The 24,419-nt window shown below is 46.7% G+C and overlaps 1 protein-coding gene across 1 annotated transcript; it reads right to left on the minus strand.

The window, feature by feature from the left end:
• Positions 1–347: 347 nt before the first annotated feature.
• 1700016D06Rik (RIKEN cDNA 1700016D06 gene) lies at positions 348–23,619 on the minus strand. The gene is made up of 6 exons (NM_024271.2): positions 23,446–23,619; positions 9,906–9,968; positions 7,460–7,561; positions 6,542–6,625; positions 979–1,059; positions 348–551 (listed from the first exon to the last, which is right to left on the minus strand). The coding sequence occupies exons 1-6, from the start codon at positions 23,537–23,539 to the stop codon at positions 475–477; spliced, it is 501 nt and encodes a 166-aa protein (NP_077233.1). The 5' UTR covers positions 23,540–23,619; the 3' UTR covers positions 348–474.
• Between the last annotated feature and the right edge of the window lie 800 nt (positions 23,620–24,419).

Below are 24,419 nucleotides of genomic sequence, written 5' to 3' on the forward strand. Positions count from 1 at the left end.
CAGCCCAGGGATGGCCCCATCCACAATGGGCCCTCCCACCTGTGATCACTAATTGAGAAAATGTCTTAAGCTGAAATAATGGAAGCATTTTTCTCAATTGAGGTTCCCTCTTGGATAGCTCTAGTTTGTGTGTCAAGGTGACATAAGAGTAGCCAGCACACCTGGTTACAGACAAGGGAAGGTGCAGGCTCTGTATCTTCCATCACTGTGAGTCCTCCTTCGTTACTAGGAGTTATCACTGCACTAGGGTTCCACCCCTCCCCATGCCCCCCAGTTCCAGTTTTCTCTCCCCATTTTGAATAATAATAATAAAATAATGAAGAAATAAAACAGCCCTATCAGATAACTTAATATTTAAATATGCTAATTTTATTTGGTGCTCATTGAGTACAGTTCACACAGGTCGATGGCTCCTTCCACTCTCTTCTGTCCCCATGTGCGGCAGTGGCTTGTCCCTCTCGCCAGGCCTAGTACTTAGGGCTGGATTGGCTTCCCCAGGAGTTGACTGCTTCTACTTTGCTGGAGCTTCTGTCTTCTCTTGAGCTTAGTTTCTGTTAGGGGAGAGGTTTTCTTGAATAATTATTACTATACTGTTGACTGTCACCACAGCCTGGGTCAGGCCCTTGTCACATATCGGTGGCACTGACTGTTGTGGTTGGGATTCAGGAGGCATGTGTGATCCACCAGTGTCTTCTGGTGACATCGGGTGCAAACATGGGTGGAAGTCATGGGGCCGGGAGCGTAAGGCAACTGGAGGACTGCATTCACAGCCAAAAAGCAGAGAGACAGTGCTGGCGCTAGCTCACTTTCTCCTTTAAAAAAAAAAAAAACTGTGTGTGTAACTTGGGTATTCATTTATCTCCTTTCAGCGTGGGGGTCCTAGGGGTGGAAGTCAGGCTTTCGAATGTGGCAGCGAGCACCGTTACCTGCTGAGTCTCATTAGCCCTCTCCAGGACCCGAACCATGGATTTTACTTACCAATAGCTCTTCGAATCTTGTCAATCATTTTCTCCAGAGCTTCAAGGCTTCTTAGCTGAAAAAGTATTTCTTTCTGCTTATCTGTGGAAAAGTGAAGGACAATGAATAGACATCACAAATATTGTTTAACTGCAAGCTTTTTGAAACTAGGCCATGTGGGTCTCAGAGTGAGCATATAGAGTGAGCATATGTTTTGTGCTCATTTTTGTAGCCTGCTGCCCCGTGACCACCAGGAGCTTATTCAGTATAAATACCTGAAGAAACAAGACATTCAAATAGTGATAGAGCTGTGTCAAATTTTCATTCATAAAACCAATGATGCTGGAGGGCCAGATGGAATGTTTCAAATTCCTGGAGGCAGGAGAGTTCTCACAAACCCAAAATGAAAGCCATTCCACAGAGGAACAGGCCCATGCTCTTTGAGGCCATCAGAGACCCATCATAGGAGGAAGTGGCCATGCTGGGGATACTGAGGCAATGGAAAGATGGAACCCTGATGGGCTCTGGATCCAGAAACACAGTAGAGAGGTGGAGATGTGTGTACAAGCTGTGTGGATGTGAACCGAAGTTCCCAGGAGGACCTGTGCCTTGCATTGAGCCCTCTGCAAGGCCGATTGTTAGGATGCAGTGACCCTGGAGAGGTTAGATGATGCACGTCCAGTCACACTTAAGTAGGCAGCCTTTAGCCATTCCTTCCCAGTGTGTCTGATCTAACTTCCTTGGAATGTGCAAACAGTCCTTACCTTTCATCAGCCCTAAAGCTAAGGATGTCATCAGCTTGTATCCCAGGCCTAGAGTAGAGAGATAGCTTCCCTGGCTGTAGCTGCCTGCCTTGTTTCCTTCAAAGTGTTTTTACAGTGTCTTGACTTATAACTCACTTTGTTCTATTACTAAAAAAAACGTAGTGAAACTGTGGCCATGTCTGAACATGGAATTTGGAATAATCTGAATCTATGTTCCCGGGATATGGTCACTCATATGTGGCACCAGAATAACCTATCTGCTATGACCCGAGAGCTGGGACTTTGTCATTGTTCCTTTGTTTCTGCTGTTGCTAATGTTTTCATGGGTCATTTAAGAGCTTTCATGAATGTGAATGTCCCCATTGTTATTATTACCATTGATCTTGCAAGTGCTGCTACATAAACTTATATGCTTTTTGTGACACTTGTGAAGTTTTTGTTAGCTTAAAATAATGTCACAATGAAGCTATTTTAAGCACCTTGCTCTCCTTTTTTAACCTGTCCCCCTTTTTTTCCTGATTTTTTTTTTTGATTTTCTGATTTCCAGGTTCTTTCCCGATCCTGTTTCCTAGGCGACACCTGCATGCACATGACCATACAGCAGCCCACTTCTAGCAGGCGGACACAGTCCTCTGGTCTCCCTCAACAGCACTTGGCAAACAAGCATCTTTGTTTACGTGGGCCATCTTAGCTTGTGGTGGAGGCCACAGTGTGTTTTCTGCAGCTTCCTTCCTGCTCTCTTCACAGCTTCAAGGTCCTGTTTCAGACATGAGCACCAAGAGCCTCTCATCCCATAGAGACACTGCCTTCCAAAGAGACACACTGCCTTGTCTTGAGCCTCGGAGACCATGGGGGGTGGGTGGACAGGGAGGGGGGACGACGACAGGGAGGAGGAGCAGGTTAGCCCACAGGCCACCTACCTGTTTTCCTTTGAGCCTTCTGTCACAAAGCCGAAAGCCATAGATGCTCTCTGCCACTCATAACCCCTGCAGCAGCCAGTCATGGGGCTGGTGCCCTACCTGCAGCCCTGAGCATTTAGCATCAACATCACCACTGGTCCTTGCTGAAGCTGGGCAGGAAAACATGCCTTCTCTAGCAGGCTGGCACACACTCACCACAGTATGCTCTTGCCACACAACACTCCTGGCTGCATGATGCACACCCAGAAAAGCCCATGTGAAGGTTAAGCTGACACTAGGAACGGTGTGGTACAGCTGAGGCTGATATCAGTTTTAAGGCCCACATCTCACCTCCTGTCCTCTGCACTCCCTGTCCTCAGCCCTGGGGAGAGAGCACAGCCTCACTTGCAAAAAAATGTGCGTGTGCGTGCGTGTGTGTGTGTGTGTGTGTGTGTGTGTGTGTGTGTGTGTGCCTCTGCTGTGTGCTAGAGACCTATAGGTATATCCATCTTTGACCCCTCACCTGTGACCATGTGTGGGTAAAGGGTGGGCGCCTCTGCTCAACACAGCACACACCTGTTGCATCCAAGACAGCTCTGGGCAGGGGATGCAACTATGATATATCTCCTAGACACCAAGGGGCCATGACCATCCAAGCAAAGGTGCGCAGCTAGCATGTCGGCCTGGCTCACTTGCCTGTCCCAGAGACTCCGAGGGCTCAGGCGGCCTCCAGGTGCCGTAGTGCTCGCAGCTTTGTCAGCTCACTTGGTTACATGTCCTTTCCCGGAACTCTCCTTTTCCCGGGAGGGGCTCCATCACAAGACCTGTGTGCTGAAGCTGAAGATGGCCTGCTGCGTTTTGCCTCAATACACTGACTCTCACTGCTTTACTGGGGCCTAGACTTGGGCTTTGTGGGTAGTCAGTGACGTGATCATGGAGAGAAACTGCCTGGCCACAACCCATCTCTCTGTTGCCCCTAGGGACCTGAAATAGGGACTGACCAGGAAGAGGAGCAGAAACGCAGGATGCAGGATCTACAGCCATCAGCATGAGTTTAGTGCTGAAAGAATGCACCCTGACAAGACAGAGCAGCAATGCAGTTCTTGTCAGATCTCCAGGTCAAAGCGACCTGTGTAACCTTGTGTCACATCCCCAGATTTAATCCAAAGCCTATGAAGTACTGTTATGCTGCTATTGTCTGAAGCTAGCCGTCACTCCTGAAGGTGTGCTTACTTTACGTGTGTGTGTGTGTGTGTGTGTGTGTGTGTGTGAGAGAGAGAGAGAGAGAGAGAGAGTGCTATGCATATAGGTTGCAGGTGTCTGTGCCGGCCAGAAGGCGGCATAACTCTAGTTGTGAATTGCTTGACATGGGTTTTGGGAATAGAACCTGGGGCCTTGAGCAGCAAATGCTCTCAATGGCTGAGCCATTTCTTCAGTCCGGTGAGTGACATGTTTGTTAATTAAACCTCCTCCCAGTTTATATGTTGTCTATCTGAATCCTTTCTCTGTCTGAGACAAGAGTGTGGAAACAATGGATGGAGGTCTCTGCCCTGCCTTCGGTCTCCCAGACCCACCTAGCCTTCATCACTGACAGCATCAATCTGGCAGGGCTATGAGGGACTCTGCCCATATTGCTGCTGTTGGGAGCTGGGGCTTCTTTTCTTTAATGCTGGCTAGTTAGCTCAGGTTCTGCTTAGGGTTCTACACCATGCAGCCCAAGATCCCTGCTTCCCACTCTTAACACCTTCTTTTTCTGGGTACCCTATTGTCATGTTACTAGGGTCACACACTAGTTTCTGATGGTCTCCAAGTCTCCTCCTAACCTGGCTGTCCCTCGGTCTCTCTGTCATGGATTTATAACTCATGCATTTTTACCCAGTCCCCACAGAGGCTGGTCTTCGCTTGGTGGTTAGGAATCACACAATTTCAGTGAGGGATTCAGCTGTCCTGATGGGTGCTGTGTGCCCAGGGGCCAGGAGAAGGCTCTTATCAGGTCCCAGCAGCTCAGGGACAACTTGGGGAGGGAAGGAATTCATGTGGTGGCCACAGATCAGTCTTTTGGCCTGGGCAGCAATGCAAGCGACATTCTGGGCTAGCTTGGGATGTTTGCTGACCTCCAGTGGGCAAGCACATTGTCCCAGTGGGGCGTAGCCAGCTGTAGGGCCTGGGTGGCACCTTAGGATCGCCTCTCCCTTCTCAGTTATAGCCTCAGATCTCCTCACCTGTGAGGCTCTTCTCTGTCTCTCAGTCTGCTTTTGCCTGCCATTATGTATAGGGCAGTCCCTTCAACAGGCTTTACCTTCACTGTCCCTCTCTAGGCAGCTACTAGAAGGATTCTTACCTATTGCTCTAGAACTATCATCAGCAAAGTCATCAAACTGACGAGTGGGTCAACCTCAGAGGTGTTAGGTTAGTCATTTTAAATACAACTGTGCTCTGTTTATGCCATGTTTGTATATTCTTGGACCAGGGAGTGGCACCATTTGGAGGTGTGACCTGGTTGGAGTAGGTGTGTCACTGTGGGTGTGGGCTTAACACTCTCACCCTAGGTGCCTGGAAGTCAGTCTTCCACTAGCAGCCTTTGGATGAAGACGTAGAACTCTCAGCTCTGCCTGTGCCATGCCTGCCTGGATGCTGCCATGCTCCCACCTTGATGATAATGGACTGAACCTCTGAACCTGTAAGCTAGCCCCAACTAAATGTTTTTTTATAAGACTTGCCTTGGTCATGGTGTCTGTTCACAGCAGTAAAACCCTAACTAAGACACCATGGATTTGTCATTTTGACGTACCTCCAGCTTCAGCAGCTGGAGAAGCCATGCAGGATTGAAATGCAGGTTCCCAGAGCCATACAGCATTACCATATTAATATGTTCTATACCCAAAGCCACAGTCTGGCTCCACATGGGGTCACTCTGCAGACATTGGACTTGCACATCCTTTGTTACACATACACTTTGTTCTATCTACTCATTGGAGCAAAGAGCTGCGTCTCCTGTCCCTGTCAATGGTAGGAGACTCATGAGGGAAGGAGGTTTTTCTCCCAATTCCCTCCTGCCCCGAGGGGCACTCCAAATGCCCTGCTCATTCTATTCTGTTCTGTTCTGTTCTGTTCTGTTCTGTTCTGTTCTGTTCTGTTCTGTTCTGCTCTGCTCTATTCTATTCTATTCTATTCTATTCTATTCTATTCTATTCTATTCTATTCAGACTCAGAAGTCTGGGAGGGGACTCAGCTTGTGTCCCCCCCACAAGAAGACATGTCTTCTGGGCAGTTCTGGATTATGCAGAGGCCGGCCCAGGACAGGTCTGGGAGCTGTGGGATGCTGAGCTCCAATGCAGGACTAGACACCCGAGACATCCTAAGGCTTGGGACATCGTAGGAAACCTACCTAACAACCTAACCAGGTGAATCAGCCACAGGCTCCAGCAGAAGAATCTCTGCCCTGCTTCAAGTAGAACCATCCATCTGCGCCTGGCTGGCTGAGGCTCCCCAGTTAGGTTCTGTGGTGGTCTGAATAGGAATGGTCTCCATAGACTCATGTGTTAGAATGCTTGGTCCATAGGGACTGGCACTACTAGGAGGTGTGGCCTTGTTGGAGTAGGTGTGGCTTTGTTGGAGGAAGTGTGTCACTGTGGGGATCAGCTTTGAGGTCTCTTATGCTCAAGTTCTGCTCAGTGTAGAAGACAGTCTCCTGCTGTCTTCAGATCAAGCTCAGCTCCCTCTCCAGCACCAGGTCTGCCTGCATACAGCCATGTTTCCCACCGTGATGATAATGGTCTGAACCTCTGAGACTGTAAGCCAGCCCCCAGTTAAATGTTTTCCTTTCTAAGTGTTGCCTTGGTCATGGTGTCTCGTCACAGCGATGAAAACCCTAAGAGAGAAGTTCTGAATCCAGGAAGGGGGTCGTGGGGTTATATTTACCGTCAAAGGAAGGGGTGTGCATGGTCCCAGAAGATGACTGCTTCTGATATGTCTTAGAAGGTATGGGTTCTTTTGTGTGGACTTCTTTGAGGAAAAACATGGAAAGAAACAGGGAAGGTTTTTCCTATTACATGTTTGTAAACATTTTTAGCCTGAGCCCTATTTTCCAACACTGGGCTGGAAGGATGATGGCACAGGGTTTAAGTTCTAGTTGAAATTGTGCACTAGAAAGTTAAATCTTTAAATAGTTGGGTGTCATCCAACCACCTTGAGCCTGGTGGTTTGGGACTAGGAAGCTACAGGGTGAACAAACCTTATGATCTAGTCACATCTGCACAAAAGCCTCCCAGGAAAGTAATGAACCCTCCTCTGCATGCATTTCCTCAAGATCCTCTCCTTGCCACCGTCTGTCACATCCTCCATGCCCTTGTTGCCCCATCTGTTTGCACAGTCTCTCAGTGTAGAGCTGTGCTCTGCCAAGCGTGTTGTTTGCCTCTATCCCTGGCTCTCCTTGGCTTTAGGCACATTATATGCTGGACCTTGGCCACATCGTGTGACAGAAGGGCTTCCCTTAGAAGCTATAGGTGAGCACAAGCAGATGGTGTGTGTTAACAGTGATCTGGCTCATTCTGGATTCCTGCAGTGAGTGGACTCTACCCTTATCCTGGGCCTAAGGACATGTATGACTGTAACTCAGAGATCACCCCAGAGGGAAGCAAGCCTCTTCTGCCTTGGAGGTGACTTCCTCCATCTCAGGAAGGCTGTAACAGTGGCCTCGGACCTTGGCTTCTCTGTGTGTCCACTTGCTCCTGCCCAAATATGGCAGGATCTACTGAGTGCTCATGAAATAGGGTCCTGTATTCAACACTGCAGATCTAAAGAGACTTGGCAATTGAGGGATTGAAAGGGTATACTTGCCTTTTTCCTTCGTTGTTTTTTGTTGTGAAGTTGTTGATGGGCTTTGATTTTCAAAATATGGTGCTTTCCCTGGCTCCAGAATATCCCGGACTAGAATTTCATCTTGGAAAAAGCACACAAGAACATGGTATAGAGCCAATGACGTAGGGTCGATATTCTGTGAAGAATTTGAACTCCAGGTGGCCTGTCAATACCATGATTAGAAAATTCAAGTAACTTCTGGACAGTGGCCTTACTCTGGGTAATTTATCTGTGGATGCTGTCCATACTGCTGCCTCCCTAGTTGAGGGAGATTAAGATCATTGGAGTATCCTTGAGCACCCTTGTAATCCAGATGTTGAAGGTCCCTCAATGCCCATGTCTTAGAAGGCTGAATTCCTCAGTGGTAATATTGGAGGGTGATGGAACCTCTATAAGAGATGGGGCCTAGTGGGAGGTCTTTAGGACATTGGGGGGTATCTGCAAGAAAGGTAGTAGGATCCTGGTCCCCTTACTCTCTCTTGCTTCTTGACCATGAAGTAAATGTATTATACTACCACACACTCACACCATGACATGTGACCAGTTGCTCAAAGCAACATAGCCAACCAAACAAGGACTGATAACTCCAAAACTGATCCCAGATAAACCTTTGATCTTTATAAGTGGTTACCCTGAAGTTTTGCCATAGTGAGGAAAATCTACTACATATGTTGAAGTCACAGTTCCAAAGCCTAGCCCTAGCCCTGATCACGATCCACTTTCCTGTCCATTATCATGCTGTCCTGACTCTGCCTTCAGGTACTGACAGAACAACTTTTCTTGTTTTTTTTTTTTAAACACGTCCATCTTTTCTTTTGACACACTGTATAGTGTCTGCATAGTTTAACTCTGGATAGCCTGGAACTCACTCTATAGACCAGTCTTGCCTTGATCTCAGAGATCTGCCTGCCCCTGCCACCAAGTGCTGGGATTAAAGGCGTGCACACACCGCTATATCCAGCCAGTCTTTCTTCTTCTGTTTCCTTTCCCAGGAAGTCTCTCACATGCATCCAGGACTTTGTAGCCAACCAATGTTCTGGCTTATCTCTCACTCACTCAGATTTGAGTAAGAATGAATTGTCTTCGTGTCTCTAACTCTCAGTGAACTTTTAGTAAAATGGGGTGCTTGTTTGTGAGACCTATGGCACCCCACACTGTGTGGGTGTCACAGTGGAAGCTAAATAAGCAACAGCTGGAAATTGCCTGTCTCTGCAGCACGATGGCCACCCATGGATGGGGCTTAGAAGCTACCTCGACCTTGTGTGTGGTCTGCTCATCTCGGTGTGAGGAGATGAGGCCACCTGCATGGTGGGAAGTAGGTCTGCTGCATGTGATACAGTAGTAGTTTAGGAGGGCAGATGGGGTAGGAGAGGTGAACTGGGAAACACTCATTCACTCATTCGTGCGATCAGCCATGTGTCCACAATGATTCCCCAGCCCAGACTCAGGAACAAGCAGACCTGGCCTTTCTGGAAGAGGTCCTTCATGGGAAGGGCCCCTGTCACCTGACATTGCCATCACAAACTTCCTGATGAGGCTCAGCTGTAAGAGCAGCTTCACACTCACACCGTGCCCTCCCTTAGTCTACTCCTGATCCCATCTGACTGGTGATCCTGGGCAGACAGACGCCCCAGGATCCTAAGCTGCAAGTCAGACTGCACAGGCAGCTTCTGCAGGCCTTACTTTACCAAGTGTGACATGAGTGTGGCACTGGGTGGTGAGCACAGTTCACAGGACAGACCTGGGGACGCCTCTGGGAGGGTCATACACAATGGACTTTGTAGATTTGGTGCTAAAGATGGACCTCCATATCAGTCACTGTACACTGCTTACGTGCTTTCTCAGGTGGCTACCAGAGAACTTAGCCTTACGTCTGCAGTTTGTACTCTGTCACTGAGGGACAGTGTGGGTCGGATCAATGTGCCCAATCCTGTTGTGCTCAAGCCCTTCCAGAGTTTTGTAGGAAGCCCTAAGGTGAGGCCACAAAGGCGGAAACCCTGGGGAGAGGCCAGGTCCTCACCCCTAGGAACTGTCCTGCCTGATCCGAGGCTGAGGAGTTCCTTGGCCTCAGGCCTCTCTGTCGTACACTGCATCAGCATGTCCAGGTAAATGTGGATTCTGATGTGGGAGGCTTGGGTGGAGCTTGATGCAGGGTGTTTGAAGCAAGTCTCTGGGTGACAGACATACCAGTGGTCTCCGGACACCACGTGGCAAGGCAAAGCTCCATGCGTGGTGACTTGGTTCTGATGGTCATTCTATGACTTAAGGAATTTGGTCAGCGCTAAAGCTGTGGGCCAGAAGAATGTGGTTCTGCCCTCAAACACATCAGTTCCTCCAGTGCCTGTGACTGACGCCTGACTGTCTGGTAAAGCCTTGGGGAGTGCCCGACCCCTCCCTCACCATGGACCAGGTGGAGAGTCCTTACCAAACACTGTAGCTATGTCATCATCCAGAGTTTCTAAATTTGGCCATTGCTTACCACTTGAACCTGATAGGAAAACAAAACAAAACAATAAAACAATCCTATAGTTTTACAGCATTAAGTGATTTTCACCCACCTCTCTGTGAACGGATAGTTGTGAGACACAGCCCTAGTCTACTCTACAGAGAGGACGCAGTGTGGGGTGCTGCTCCTTCCTCTGTGCGCTGAGGGAAGCCCTCGGGACTTGAGCTTCTCCTATGGAAGATGGGCAAGGCGTTACCCACGGAGCAGCTGTGTCTGTGGAAACCAGGATTTCCCCTGGCACCCTGAGTAGAACCTGCCCTCCTGCTCTCTGGAGTCACCCTCAGGGATGGTAAGACAGTGTTGGTGCTCAGGGAAAACCAAGCTCTATCACAGGGACAAAAGATAGAAGAGGTCACATGCTTTGTTTTGTAGGAAGCAGCGATTGCCTCCTGCATGGCTGGTGACATCATCTGGATGGGTCTGGGGAGCTCCAGCTTCAGAGCCCAGCTCAGCACCAGTGAGGAGAAGCACTTGCCCAGCCCCTGACTAAGGTTTCTCATGTCACCACCCAAATGCTTGTCTGTCCTGTGTGAAGACACTGCAGATGTGTTTTTCTCTGAGAGCCCTAGGTGGCCCTGCACATTCATTTGTGATACTCGAGTTTCTATGGGGTGGACCAGAGACTGGGCACCTCGTTCCTCCAGCGTGAGCAGAGCCCTCCAGGGTGCTCTGTCTGCAGGTAAGAAATGGAGTCTGATCAGTGGGCTCAAGGGTTCTGGATGGCTGTTGTCTCCAGGGCCCAGGGCTCTTATCTGTGATGTGTGCTGGGTACATGGGGTTTACCTGTATCTGGATGCCATGAGAATTCTGAGGACCGGTTTCTTCCCTGTAGCATCCACCACAACTCCCTCCCTCCTTCTGGCATGACCCCTCTTTATCAGGGACTGTGGTGTCTCTGGATCTGGTACATCTCTTAGTTTGAGCTCAAGGTTGGCCTCTTCTTCCAGCTCCCAGGTCCCGAGACCCCCAAAGATGGCGAGCAGGGCCACTGTCCGTACCTTTCCTTTCTGAGGCACAGAACTCTGGAAGAACTAAAGTTGCAGCTAAACCAATGACAAAGCTGTTCTCAAAGGCTTTAATGGTGGACAATCTGCATCGCAATGCGCTCATCTGCATGGCTCGGAACAATGGGAAATATGTAAGGAGGTCTGTGGTGGTGATGACAATTGCTTCTCAGTGTGCTGACCTTGGTAAACCAAACAAACTGTACAGTTTCTCTTTGCGTGAGACATTAATGGATCGTTACGAATGGGGACAGCTGCGCAGCGCCAGCACTTTGTTAAAAATATTCTTTTCATCCCGTGTCTGTCCCGTAATCACAATGGGAGCATTGTGCAAGTCAGCCGTGTGCACATGCGTGGTGTGTCGTCTGTGCCTGTTCATTTGCATTGTCAAATGTAGCTGCTGTACCTACTTTTCCTGTCACCACCTCCCGGGGAGAGTCACAGCTTCTAGACAGCACATACCCACAAGGTCAAGACACTCACGTCCTCTCAGTGACCACGTCAGCACATTCTGGCCTTATGAAGTTCACTGTTGAATTCTGAATTCACTCCGGTTGAGTGACCATAAGACATCAACCATGCTCACATCAACTGCTATCCTAAGTGGACAGCACCTCCCCATGAGGAAACCACACACACTTAGAGTCACAACTTTTCTCCCTGTAAGCAGGGGGAGCACCCTAGGATGGGGTGAGGGTAGCCGTGTCATTTCCCTTAAGGCATTGGAGAAACTCTTTTCACTGTCCCCTCAAGCTGAGGAAGACCTTGGAGAATGATCTTGGAGGTCATGTAGGGCAATGGCCAAAGCTCAAGCTGGGGAGACCTTTGGAGTCATACACAGTACAACCAGATCTCTTGTAGTGTTTGTTTTGCATCCATCAAACCATCTATCCATCCATCCATCCATCCTTCCTTCCTTCCTACCATCTATTCATCCTCCCTCCCTTTCTACCTCCCTCCTTCCCTCCCTTCCTTCTTCCTTTTCTCTTTCTCTCTCTCTCTCTTTCTCTCTCTCTCTCTCTCTTTCTTTCTTTCTTTCTTTCTTTCTTTCTTTCTTTCTTTCTTTCTCTCTCTCTTTCTTTCTTTCTTTTTGAGACAGGGTTTCTCTACAAAGCTCTTGCTATCCTAATACTTGAACTCGCAGAGATTTGCCTGCCTCTGGAGTGCTGGGATTAAAGGTGTGTGCTACTAAAAGCCCAGGCTAGACCTTGTAGTGACCATTCTCAGACTGATGACGATCATGAGGGTCACACAGGGATTTAGTGAGATTTCAAGCTAGAGAAGATGGTGAATGCTGTCCCAGTTTTGACCAGGTCTTAGGAGAAAATTACTAGAAATCATCTCATCGAGAGCAAACCCTTAACAAGCTACTCGAGGAACTTTCAGACATATTCAAGAGTTGTGCACAGGAGTGGACAAGTGAGGCCATCAGCGACACTTGTGAGGACAAGCATCCCATCCCAATTCTGCGTCTTCTGACACCCTCTGACATATAATACTTTGCTATCTAAGTGACCCATATTATATTCCTTTAAGAAAAAGGCAGACCAGCCATAGGCATACATGGATGGATGCTTTAACTTACAGAATAGGAGAAAGAAAAGCCCTAGTCAACATAACCCACGTATGTCTAACTATAGAGGGCTGTAAGTCCACACCTCTGTGTTCACGTCATAGCAGCAGCAGGAATTGACAGCACAGATACTTTAACCTGAACCTGTAAAGACCACAGTGTAGGCAGAGCTCATATCCTGTTAGCTCATACACTGTAGGAAAGACCAGAGGAGTAACCACCACATGTGGTACATACCATACCTTCTGCTAATGGCATTATACCTTTCTGAATGACTAGAGTGACAGCGCTCTTGTGAGACTAACCAAGAAGAAAATATGGATTGTGACAAAACCCATCCGTCATAGCCAAAGCCACACGGGAATGTGACTATGACGTTCCATAGGGTTCACATGAAAGGTGTATAAGAAACCAAGATTGCAAACTATGTCAAGAGTAGACTGCTTGGTGATGCGCTCAAGACTAAGCTAGTCAGAATTTCAGCATGGATGGGGGAAGCCCTGCATCCCACAGTAAATGGCTTCTGAGGAAGGGGAAGTCACTCATTTGAGGATGAGGCCACTGGTAGATTGTGTGTGCCCAGCAGGTGACTACAGACTTGTGTATCTGAGCAACAGCAAGTGGAGTTGGGGCTAAGTTTGGGGCATGTGTGGGTTGGGAAGGAGGTTGTGATAGAAGAATATGGTCCATACACACTGGAAAACATGTATGGAGTATTGAAAGAATAAAAAATAAAAAAAGAGCAGGCTTCTCACTAAGAAGGTCCCTGTATATCAGTGTGACAAATATCCATCACAACAGGTGCACAGATGTCAACACAGGGACACAAGATACACGAGAACCCAGGGTCACATGAAGCTTCCAAATCTCCTGCCTCTCCAGTGACCAACTCTAAAGATATCTAGATGATGAAATGACAAAGAATGATTTCTAAAATGAGCTTAAATTCAAAGGGGCTGAGACAAGCAGCTGACAGAAGACAGCGCTGGACATAAGAGTACTACAGAGAGGAGATGGAGATTCTGAGAAAGAGACACCCAGTAAATCATACAAGAATATGGTAGGAAACCTCACAAAGTACACTGGATCAAGCAAAAGAGAGACTCAGGGGCTTGAAGCCAAGGCTGATAGGTAACCACACTAGGGAATCTAATGAAGAAAAAAGGCAGAATAAATAGAACATACAAAATCAACAGTTGAGCTGGGTGTGGTGGCACTTGCCATTGATCCCAGCACTTTGAAAGCAGAGGTAGGCTGATTTCTGTATGTTAGTGACCAGCCTGGTCTATATAGCAAGCTGTGGGCTAGCCAGGGCTACGTAATAAGACCCTGTGTCAAAAAACAAAATAAAACAAAAATGTCTTTGTCACTATTTGATTGCTATGAAGACACTGACTAAGGCAACTCTTAAGAAAGCATTAAACTGGGCTGGAGAGATGGCTCAGCCGTTAAAGGCTAGGCTCACAACCAAAAATATAAGAAAGCATTAAACTGGGGGCTTGCTTCCAATTTCAGAGGCTCTATCCATTGTTGTGATGGCTGGGAACATAACGTCAGACATAGCAGGCACGGTGCTGGAGAGGTAGTTGAGAACCTCGTCCTGGTCTGCAGGCATGAGAAAGAACAACACTGCGCTTGGCTTGGGCTTTTGAAACCTCAAATATCACCCCCAGTGACAGACACATCTCCTCCAACAAGGCCACACTTGATCCTACACAAATGGTGCCACTCTCTGATGATTAAGCATTTAAATATATGAGCCTATGTGAACCATTCTTATTCAAGCCACTACCAACAAACAAACAAACACCAAAACAAAATCAGCCATTAAAAGATTAAATGAAGCCGGGCGTGGCGGTGCACACCTTTAATCCCAGCACTTGGGAGGCAGAGGCAGGCGGATTTCTGAGTTCGAGGCCAGCCTGGTCTACAAAGTGAGTTCCAGGACAGCCCGGGCTATACAGAGAAACCCTGTCTCGAAAAACAAAACAAAACAAAACAAAAAGATTAAAAATGAACCCATAATCAAAATAGATGGAGAAAAGTACAGAGTAAATAACTGACAAGCTATTCAGTTAAAAAAAATAGCAAAGTCCTTGTGAAAATATAGACATACAGGCAAAAGTTGCATTTAGAGCCCCAAATGGACTTGATCAAAATAGGACTGTCTACCACCCATTCCAATTAAACTGTCAACAGTAAAGAGCAAAGAAAATGATGCTGGGGCAAAGAGTGTTGGCTAGAGGGACTGATGAAACCTGGGGACTTCTTTCTTTCTTTCTTTTTCTTTTTCTAGACAGGGTTTCTCTGTATAGCCCTGGCTGTCCTGGAACTCACTCTGTAGACCAGGCTGGCCTCGAACGAAAAACCCGCCTGCTTCTGCCTCCCAAGTGCTGGGATTAAAGGTGTGCGCCACCATGCCCAGCTCAAACTTCTTCTTTCTTAATGGGAGTGTTCTGCACCTTGACGCAATACAGAGAGCCCTGCACTCTCAGGAACAGCTTAAGGCCTGGTCTCCTGTGATTGTAAATGCTCTCGGGTTGACAATCAGTGGTAACTAACCATTACAAAACCTTTCAGTAATGACTCTGAACATTAACAGCCTCCATTCTTCAGTCAAAAGACACAGATTGGCAGTTTGGATTAAAAAGCAGGAGTCACCTATGTTTGCCTCCAAGAAGCATGTCTGTCAAAGACAGATCCAATCTTAGTATGAAAGGATAGAGAAGGGTACTTCAGGGAGTTGGTGTAGGGGACCAAGCAGGTATTGGTCTTCTGATACCCGACAAAATAGAGTTCAAACCAAGATAAAAGTGATATGTCACTTCTTCCTGATGCAGGGATCAGTGTATGGAGAGACCATTTTAAACCCATGCACAGTGACCATGGGGTCCAGCCTCATAGAGCAATACTGCTAGATCTAAAGATACAGATTACCCAGACACCAGTGATGTCCCTCATGGGTGAGTGACATTAATATCCTGCTTTCACTGGATGCCACCTGGTAATAAAAATAGATAGCTGAAGTAGACGTAGATCAAATGGATTTAGAAGATACCTATAGACCATGATTACATCCAAACATTGCAGAATATATATCCTTCTTAGCAGCCATGGGGCTTTCTGTAAAATCTCCTACCATAGAATATAAAGGAAGTTTTAAAAATAAAGAAAAATAATTTGTTGTATTCTGCCTTATATGTCTGTTCACTACAGTATAACCCTATTCCCCCCCCACACACACACTGAGAGGGAAAGAGGATGAGTGTGTGTGTGTGTGCAGCATGTGTGTCCCATGGTACACTCATGGAGGTGAGAGGACAAAGCTTAGGAATCTGTTCTCCCTGCCACTTATGGGATCCAGGAATGGAACTTAGGTTGCCATGCCTGGTGCAAGAACCTCTACTCACTGAACCATCCTGCTGGCTGGCGACTTTAAAAGAGCACCCATACCCCCATTTCAAAGCATTTCATAAAATACAAAAAAAAAAGGAACAGTGTAAACTTTTGGTGAAATTATTATCTTTACACACACAGAAAAAAAACATAAAGACACAATGAAACAATTATAGACGGATTCCCTTGATGAACATAGATGTAAAAATTCTAAGTAAAATACCTGAAAAGTGATTTTAAAAAGAGAGCATAAAGGTAATTTACCATGGTCATGTTGGCTTATTTCTAGAGCTGAAAGACTGGTTATATAAAAATATACATGTAAAGATTAATAAATGTAATTCAATATCTCATAGACTCAAAGACAAATCACACGATTATCTCAATAGATGTAGACAAGGTTTTTACAAAATTCAACATGGCTCCATGATAGAAGGGCTGAAGGATCATATCACAACATAATAAAGGGAGTTTAGCAAATAGTGAACATTACTGCTAAATGTGGAAAAACTAAAAGCATCTTTAGTAAAGTACGAGGCAAGCCCGTGTCCCTGACATGCCCACTGTCCTCACTCAGCACAGCGTGGGAAGGTTTAGGCAGAGCAGTGAAACAAGGAGATACAGGGTGCACACAAGGAAGGAAGAGGCCAGAGGGCCGCATCTGCAGATGATACGGTTGTACATAGGGATGCTCACATTTCAGGGGGCCATGAGAAAAACCTTTCTGCCGTGTGGCAGGGTGTGAAACGGACCTGTGAACCTCGGTACCCTTCCAGCAGAACGCTAACCAACAGCTGAGGGAGACAGTAGAAAACAATCCTACTTACAGTTGCCTGAGAAACACACTCTGGAATTAAATTTAAAGGGAAATATTGGTACAATGAAAAGTTTTAAGACCCAGGAGAAGGAATCAGAACATGGAGAGGCTTCTAAGTCTATACACAGGAAGAACTGGTATTGTGAAAATGTCTATCCTGGTGTGGTGGTTAATACTAATGGCCAGCCGGGGCTGGGGGCTGGGGGTGGTCCAGCATTGCCCAAGAGACAAGACTCTGGGCATCCCTATGAGACATTCTCTAGATCAGGGTAATGGAGGTGGGAAGAGCAGTCCTGAGTGTTGTACCATTGCCTAGACTAGGGGTCTAGACTGAAGGAAAGGCAGAAAGCAAGCTGATCATGGATGTGCTTCCGGACCGTAGACACGGTGACACTCAGCCCAGCTTCCTGCTGTCTTGAGTGTCTCCTTGAACTGTGAGGCAAAAATCCACCCTTAATTTTTTTCAGGTGTTTGTCACAGCAAGTAGCTGACAGACAATATTTGTACCGATAGCGGGGCCATTGCCGTGTTAGCCAGATCATGTGCTGTTTTGGAAGCGGCCCGTGGAAAGAATGTGCAAAACAATTGGAACATTGGTCTAGAAAAGCCCTTCGATATCTTTTTTTTTTCCTAAGATTTGTTTATTTTATGTATATGAGTAGTATACTATAGCTGTCTTAAGGTACAAGAAGAGGGCATCTGGTCCCATTACAGATGGTTAAGCCTCCATGTAGTTGCTGGGAATTGAACTCAGGACCTCTGGAAGAGCAGTCAGTGCTCTCAACCACTGATTCATCTCTCCAGCCCAAGGCTATGATTCTTTTTTTTAAATTTTCTTATTAGATATTTTCTTTATTTACATAATTTCAAATATTATCCCCTTTCCTAGTTTCCCCTCCCCCTGCTCCCCAACCCACCCACTCCCACTTCCTGGCCCAGGCATTCCCCTATACTGGGGCATAGAACCTTCACAGGACCAAGTGTCTCTCCTCCCATTGATGACTAGGCCATCCTCTGCTATATATGCAGCTAGAGCCACTAGTCCCTCCACGTGTTTTCTTTGATTGGTTGTTTAGTCCCAGGGAGCTCTGTGGTTACTGGTTAGTTCATATTATTGTTCCTTCTAGGGGGCTGCAAACCCCTTCAGCTCCTTGGGTACTTTCTCTAGCTCCTTCATTGGGGACCCTGTGCTCCGTCCAATGGATAACTGTGAGCATCCACTTCTGTATTTATCAGGCACTAGCAGAGCCCCTCAGGAGACAGCTATATCAGGCTCCTGTCAGCAGGCTCTTGTTGGCATCCACAATGGTGTCTGGGTTTGGTGGTGGTTTATGGGATGGATCCCCAGGTGGGGCAGTTTCTGGATGGTCCTTCCTTCAGTCTCTGCTCTGAACTTTGTCTCTGTAACTCCTTTCATGGGTATTTTGTCCCCCCTTCTAAGAAGGATAGAAGTATCCACACTTTGGTCTTCCTTCTTCTTGAGTTTCATGTGTTTTGCAAATTGTATCTTGGGTATTCTGAGGGTATGATTCTTAAAGAGAAAACTCCAGCTGTGCACTGGGACACTAGAAAAGATGCCCAAGGGCAAGACTTGCCAATCCATTTTGTGAAGTGCAAACTCATTTGAGAGGACAGAGCCTGAACTGAGAACGCAGGTAAGAAATCTACAGCTGGAAAATGACACCTAGTGATGTGTCTCTCTATGATCAGCCTGCAGGACACACAGACATTAACACAACTGGTCCAAAATGGCTAGCTTCTGTTATAAGCTGGAGATAGAAGTTGGCAGAAGCATTCACCTGACACTCCCTTTACAGTAATGAAATACGCAGTATGAAAGGGGTCATGGACTCATGCACAATGGTTCCAGAAAACTTCAGAGGCCAAGCAGTGTGTGACAGGGTTGAAGGCCCTGCAAGGAGTTCCCGAGAAATAACCTCGCTAAGCCTAAGTTTCAGTGGAGACTTCAGGATTTTGGACATGCCAGGACCATGAGATGTTTGCTGATGAAAACTGAAGGCATAGAATACAACCATCCCAAGAGAGAGGCCATGTGTTCTGCAGGCAGCAGAGCTGGAGAGGCAGGCCTAACCAAACCCCATGGACCCAGATGGTTCTGCCTCTAGAGCCAGATGCCAGACGCGGGCTTTGTTTGCTCTACTTGGTTTTGTTCTTACTTGGGTCTGAGCATCCCTTGCCGTGCTCGAGTCCTCCCTTTTGGAACGAGCATGCTTCTTCTGTGCTAGTCTGTATCGGAAGCTTGTCATTTGTTTTTTATTTTATAGGTCAAACATAGTCCTGGGGCTTTGAAACAATGTTGCAACTGTTTAAAGACAACGGGGACTAAATGATTTTGTTTTTTGTTTTTTATTATGAGATGGCCGTGAGCCTACATGTAATGTATTTTGGTGTGATGATGAAAGAAGGCAGAGCTGTGGTGATTAATATTGCCAACCTGACATCATGTAGGGCCATGTCAGTGACAGCCTCTGGGCAAGCCTGAGATAGCCTACAAGGGCAAACCTTTCCAGGGAGGTTAGCCTCTGGAAATAACTGTGAGAAGTTGTTTACATTAAGTTAGTTGAGGTGGGAAGATCTACCCTGAATATGGGTGGCACCGTACTTGGCCGTATTTGGTCCTGGACTGAATAAAAAGGAAAACTCGAGGTGAGCATTATTATTCATTGCTTCTGCTTTCTGACTATGGATGCTCTGGGAGAAGCTGCCTGGGGATGTGCCAGGCTAGAACCCAGGTTGTGATCTACTGGCCAGACACAACATGTGCCGGCCACCACGTTGTGATCTACTGGCCAGACACAACATGTGCCGGCCACCACGTTGTGATCTACTGGCCAGACACAACATGTGCCGGCCACCACGTTGTGATCTACTGGCCAGACACAACATGTGCCGGCCACCACGTTGTGATCTACTGGCCAGACACAACATGTGCCGGCCACCACGTTGTGATCTACTGGCCAGACACAACATGTGCCGGCCACCACGTTGTGATCTACTGGCCAGACACAACATGTGCCGGCCACCACGTTGTGATCTACTGGCCAGACACAACATGTGCCGGCCACCACGTTGTGATCTACTGGCCAGACACAACATGTGCCGGCCACCACGTTGTGATCTACTGGCCAGACACAACATGTGCCGGCCACCACGTTGTGATCTACTGGCCAGACACAACATGTGCCGGCCACCACGTTGTGATCTACTGGCCAGACACAACATGTGCCGGCCACCACGTTGTGATCTACTGGCCAGACACAACATGTGCCGGCCACCACGTTGTGATCTACTGGCCAGACACAACATGTGCCGGCCACCACGAGTCTGTGCTTTTGAACTAGAAGACGAAATAAATTTCCTTAAATTGCTTTCATCGTGTCTCTTAGCACAGCATCGAGCAACTAGTACCACCAACAAAATAAAAGTACAGACTCAATGCAAACCTCATCAGAGTTCCAAGATCATTCTTCACAGAAATTAGGAAAAAATGCAATCTTAACATTAATTTGGAAGCAGAAAAGACCTCACATAGGCAAGAAATCTAAAACAAAGAAATAAATCAAGAATGAGCAAATAAGTCTGAGGTGTTCCTACACCTGAATTCAAGGTTTGTCACAGAACCATAGTGACAAAAACATTATGGTACTGTCACAAAGACAGACACACGATGAACGAGAGGGTCCAGACAAACTGATGGAGCCACAGCTGCCTCCGTTTCTACAAAGATGTTGAAAATATTAATTGTACAAAAGACAATATCTTCAACAAATCATGGTAGGGAGACTGGATATCTATATGTAAATTAGATTTTTTTCTCAGCCTTATAGGCTTATGACTGTCTTCAATTGGTTCAGTATAAAGACTGAAAATGTTAGGCCTCCCCCACCCCCCAAAAAAGTCAGGCAAGTGCTTTAAATTATAGGCATAGGCAAGGACTTTCTGATGGAATTATACAGATGCACAGATAGTAACAGCCATTGAAATGAAGACATAGCCTACAAGGTAGGAGAGAGTCTTAGCTATACACCTGTCAGTAGTCAATGTTAGTTACTTTGTGGGTTCTTCTTTCCCACCCTTCTCCACCCTTTCAACCCCCTAACTCTAGATAGGAGAGAGAAAAGGATAGAAAGGAAAGAGGTGATGTTATCATTAAACTGCTTCCTGCTGATTAGGGACGTTGAGTTCCTTGGGGCAAGTTTGATCTTCACTATAAGGATATCTCATTTCTTCTTTCTTTTTTTGTACACGACTACTTAACAAATCTTGACCAACAAGAACCAACCAACAACTCGCTACCAACAGCCCTAGTCCTCAGGGACCTAGCACACACACACACATATGTGTGTGTGTGTGTGTGTGTGTATGTATGTGTGTGTATATATATATATATATATATGCCTTCTGAAGAAACCCCAACCCCACAATTCCTAACACAATCACAGAAACTATCTGCAGCTGGCAAAATCATGCTTCTATTAGAGGGTGAGGCAAATTGGACTCAGCTGCCTCAGACAGTCCGAAGCAGCTCCGTATTCCATACCTGGGATTAAACGGAAAGCATAGTCCTATTTCTGTGATTTTTAAAGATACTGAAATTCTTACTGCACCTGGCAGAGATTTAATAGCTAGGGTGTGCAGAACTAAAAATTGAATCAAGACATCGGAATGTCCCAATAAAGGCAGACAATGAAATGAACAGAAAGCTCTCAAAATAAGAGTATGATTATTAAACATGAAAGATGTTTGTCCTCACAAACCATCAGAGAGATGCAAATTAAAAGTACACTGGGATCCCAGTCAGAGTGGCAGCCACTGAGGAAACACAAGGACCAGCAAGACAAAGGAACCCTTGATAACTGCTGGTGTGAATGTAAACTAGTCTACTTACCATGGAATTCAGGATGGACATTTCTCGAAGAACTAAAACAAGAGCCATTGTGGTCCAGTTCAAGATATTTACCCAGGGGACCTCAAATCAACACCAATGGAGCTAACTAAACGCTGATGTTTACTGTGGCAAAATTCACACTAGCTCAGTGATGGAACCAACTCAGGTTCCTAAGAGCAGAGGAACGGGTGAGGAAAATATGTAGTATATACACAATTGAATCTCCTTCAGCCATAAGGAACAACATGGTGCCATTTTCAGGAAAGAAATGTATCTGGAGATGACCACAGTAAGGAAATAAATCTGATTTCTGAAATGTAATCACAGTGTATATGACATGAAGGTAAAGCAAGACTTTCTGGGAGAATGAAGGGGGCTAAACAGAAATCAGGCGTGATTGGAGTAGAAATGCCCCCCCCCCCCCCCGTAGGCTCATGTATGCTTAGTCCCCAGTTAGTGGAACTGTTTGGGAAGAATTAGAAAGTGTAGCCTTGCTGGAGGAGTTGTGTCACTGTGGGTGAGCTTTGAGGTTTTCAAAAACTCAGCCATCCCTGGTTAACCCTCTCTGCGTATTCTACTTGGGTATAAGGACATAAGCAAGCTCTTAGCTCCTACTTCAGCATGACTGCTGCCCTGCTCCCCACCACGATGATCATGAACTCTAACCCTTTGGAGCTTTGAGCACCAAATTAAATGCTTTCTTTTACAAGTTGTTGGGTTATGAAGTTTCTTCAGGGCTGTGGAAAACGGAGACAGCAGGGTAGAAAGAAATGGGAAGGAACATGTTTGGCACATGTCACTCACTGCTACAAAAATGTCTTTATGTTGTGCGGAATTAGTTATGTGTGATGAATGTACAGAATGAAAACTTCAGTGAAAAATAACTTTAAAGTTATCACTTAAAGAATTCCAGGGGCTGAGGATATGACTGTCAGCAGAGTGCCTGTGTGCAATCAGGAGAACCATGGTAGTGTGAGTCTGTAATCCCAGCATGGTGAGGATGGAGACAGGTGGATCCTGGAGCTACCTCCCCAGATAGTTTAACCAATTACTGAGCTCTGGGTTCAACTTTGAGTGAGACCCTGTCTCAAAAAAATACAGAGGAGATTGACATAAGATGCTCAATGATGAAGCAAAGATCAACTAGCAAAATGTGCACAGTCATTTAAACTCAAGAGCAGCTACCCATCCTGAGGCTCCTGGCAACCCTCCTTTACTTTTAGGTAAGGTAGAGTATTTCCCCAAGTTAATGAAAATTAAAGCACACAGTATAACAACTCTTCCATAGACTTGCAGAATTTCAAAGGACTTCATAGACAGAAACTTCGATTTTCTTTCGTTCCTCGGGGCAGGAAGAAGGCCTTAGCCTTTTTGTGCTCCAGAGACAATAAAAGACCTGAGGATATGTCATTCCAAAGTCTATAGATTTTATTCCTCACAGTTAGGCAGGCATGGTGAATAGTGAGGGCTGCTTCCTTCCTTCAGAACAACGCTCCATTGCTGCATGTTAATGGCAGGAAGTGGCCAGGCAAACCAGTCAAGTGCTACACAGACCTTTTCTATAAAGGCCTTAATCCAGGTTACTGGGCACGGCCCCCATGGCTCAGTTACCGTAAAGATCTCTTTACTCTTACTGGTATCATTATTTCCAAACCTATAGCTTAGAAAGGAGCCCTTTCAAACAATAGCAGAGAACCACATTGCCTGCCTGATTCATCGTGCCTATAGTTTTCTATCTGCCAGTCTCCTGGGGACTCTACCTGAAAGCTCTCTATTCGGCCAGGGCTGTACGTCTTGCCAACAGCACAGCAGGAAGACAGATAAGAAGGTCATTGCTCCTCTATTCGCTGTCATGGTCCCTCCAGCAGAAGGAGGAGGCCCTTCCCTGGAAGGTCTTCAGCTTCCCCAGCCTTGATCTCTCGGATACGTGGAATGCCCGAGACCTGTGACATCACCACTAGGAAGTGATCAGGGTTCCTTTTCCTTGTGAGTAGGGCCATGCTTGTTGTCTGGTCTTCAGGAGAGACTGATGCGAGTTGACTGCACCTAAGAACCTCTCTGCTGCTTTGTACTGCCTGCCCGTGTCTGCTACAATCCCAAGACCTTTGAGGTAAGGCATCAGTCAATACTCTTAATGTGAAGGTCAAAGCCCATCATATCTCCTTCCATGAACGGACGTCCTGGAAGGGTGCTGGAGGACTTGATGAACTGCAGGATGTGTGCCAGGACAAGCAGATCCAGATGGTCCTTGAAGAACATGGCCCATGGCTCTGCAGTTCTGGGATCCTGAAGAACAGGGCTCAAAGTCTAAACACTCCAGCAGCTCAAGCCCCTCCCTTCCTCTCTTCTCTTTGCATCCATTTCTGTTGTTTCTGTCCCTGAAAGGTCATCACAAGGCAGAGCAAATGGCCACATTCTCCACCGTCTTCCCCCAGCTCTGCCTTGTAAGGCTTTTGGAGTTTTCTCCCTCAGTACCATGCAAAATCTTCCAAACGGTCCTTCAGTTAACTCAGCCGTGCTCCACACTATCCCTGGACAGATCCAGTGCCCAGAGAGGGCATACAGGGTACATCTACTTCAGAGTGCCAGTGGGTCGGCCTTAAGATAGCTTCATACCTAGTGGGCCATGACGTAATTCTGGATGCAAGGCCAACAGTACCCCCCATGACCCCGAGGACCCAGTGAGGTGTGCCCACCAGGGTTTTTGGGACCCTTTGCTCTTCTTTACTGCTCT

Source organism: Mus musculus, chromosome 8 (genome assembly GCF_000001635.26).
Source record: "Mus musculus strain C57BL/6J chromosome 8, GRCm38.p6 C57BL/6J".
NCBI classification, from domain to species: Eukaryota; Metazoa; Chordata; class Mammalia; order Rodentia; family Muridae; genus Mus; species Mus musculus.

Bases quoted from the DNA above. Each gene is read 5' to 3' on its own strand.
- 1700016D06Rik (NM_024271.2), bottom strand. From the start codon at position 23,539: ATGACAGCGAATAGAGGAGCAATGACCTTCTTATCTGTCTTCCTGCTG. The intron at 9,969-23,445 runs GTAGAGTCCCCA...TTTTCCTATCAG, and splicing joins GCCGAATAGAGAGCTTTCAG to GTTCAAGTGGTAAGCAATGG. The intron at 6,626-7,459 runs GCAAGTATACCC...TTTTCCTCAAAG, and splicing joins AAAAACAACGAAGGAAAAAG to AAGTCCACACAAAAGAACCC.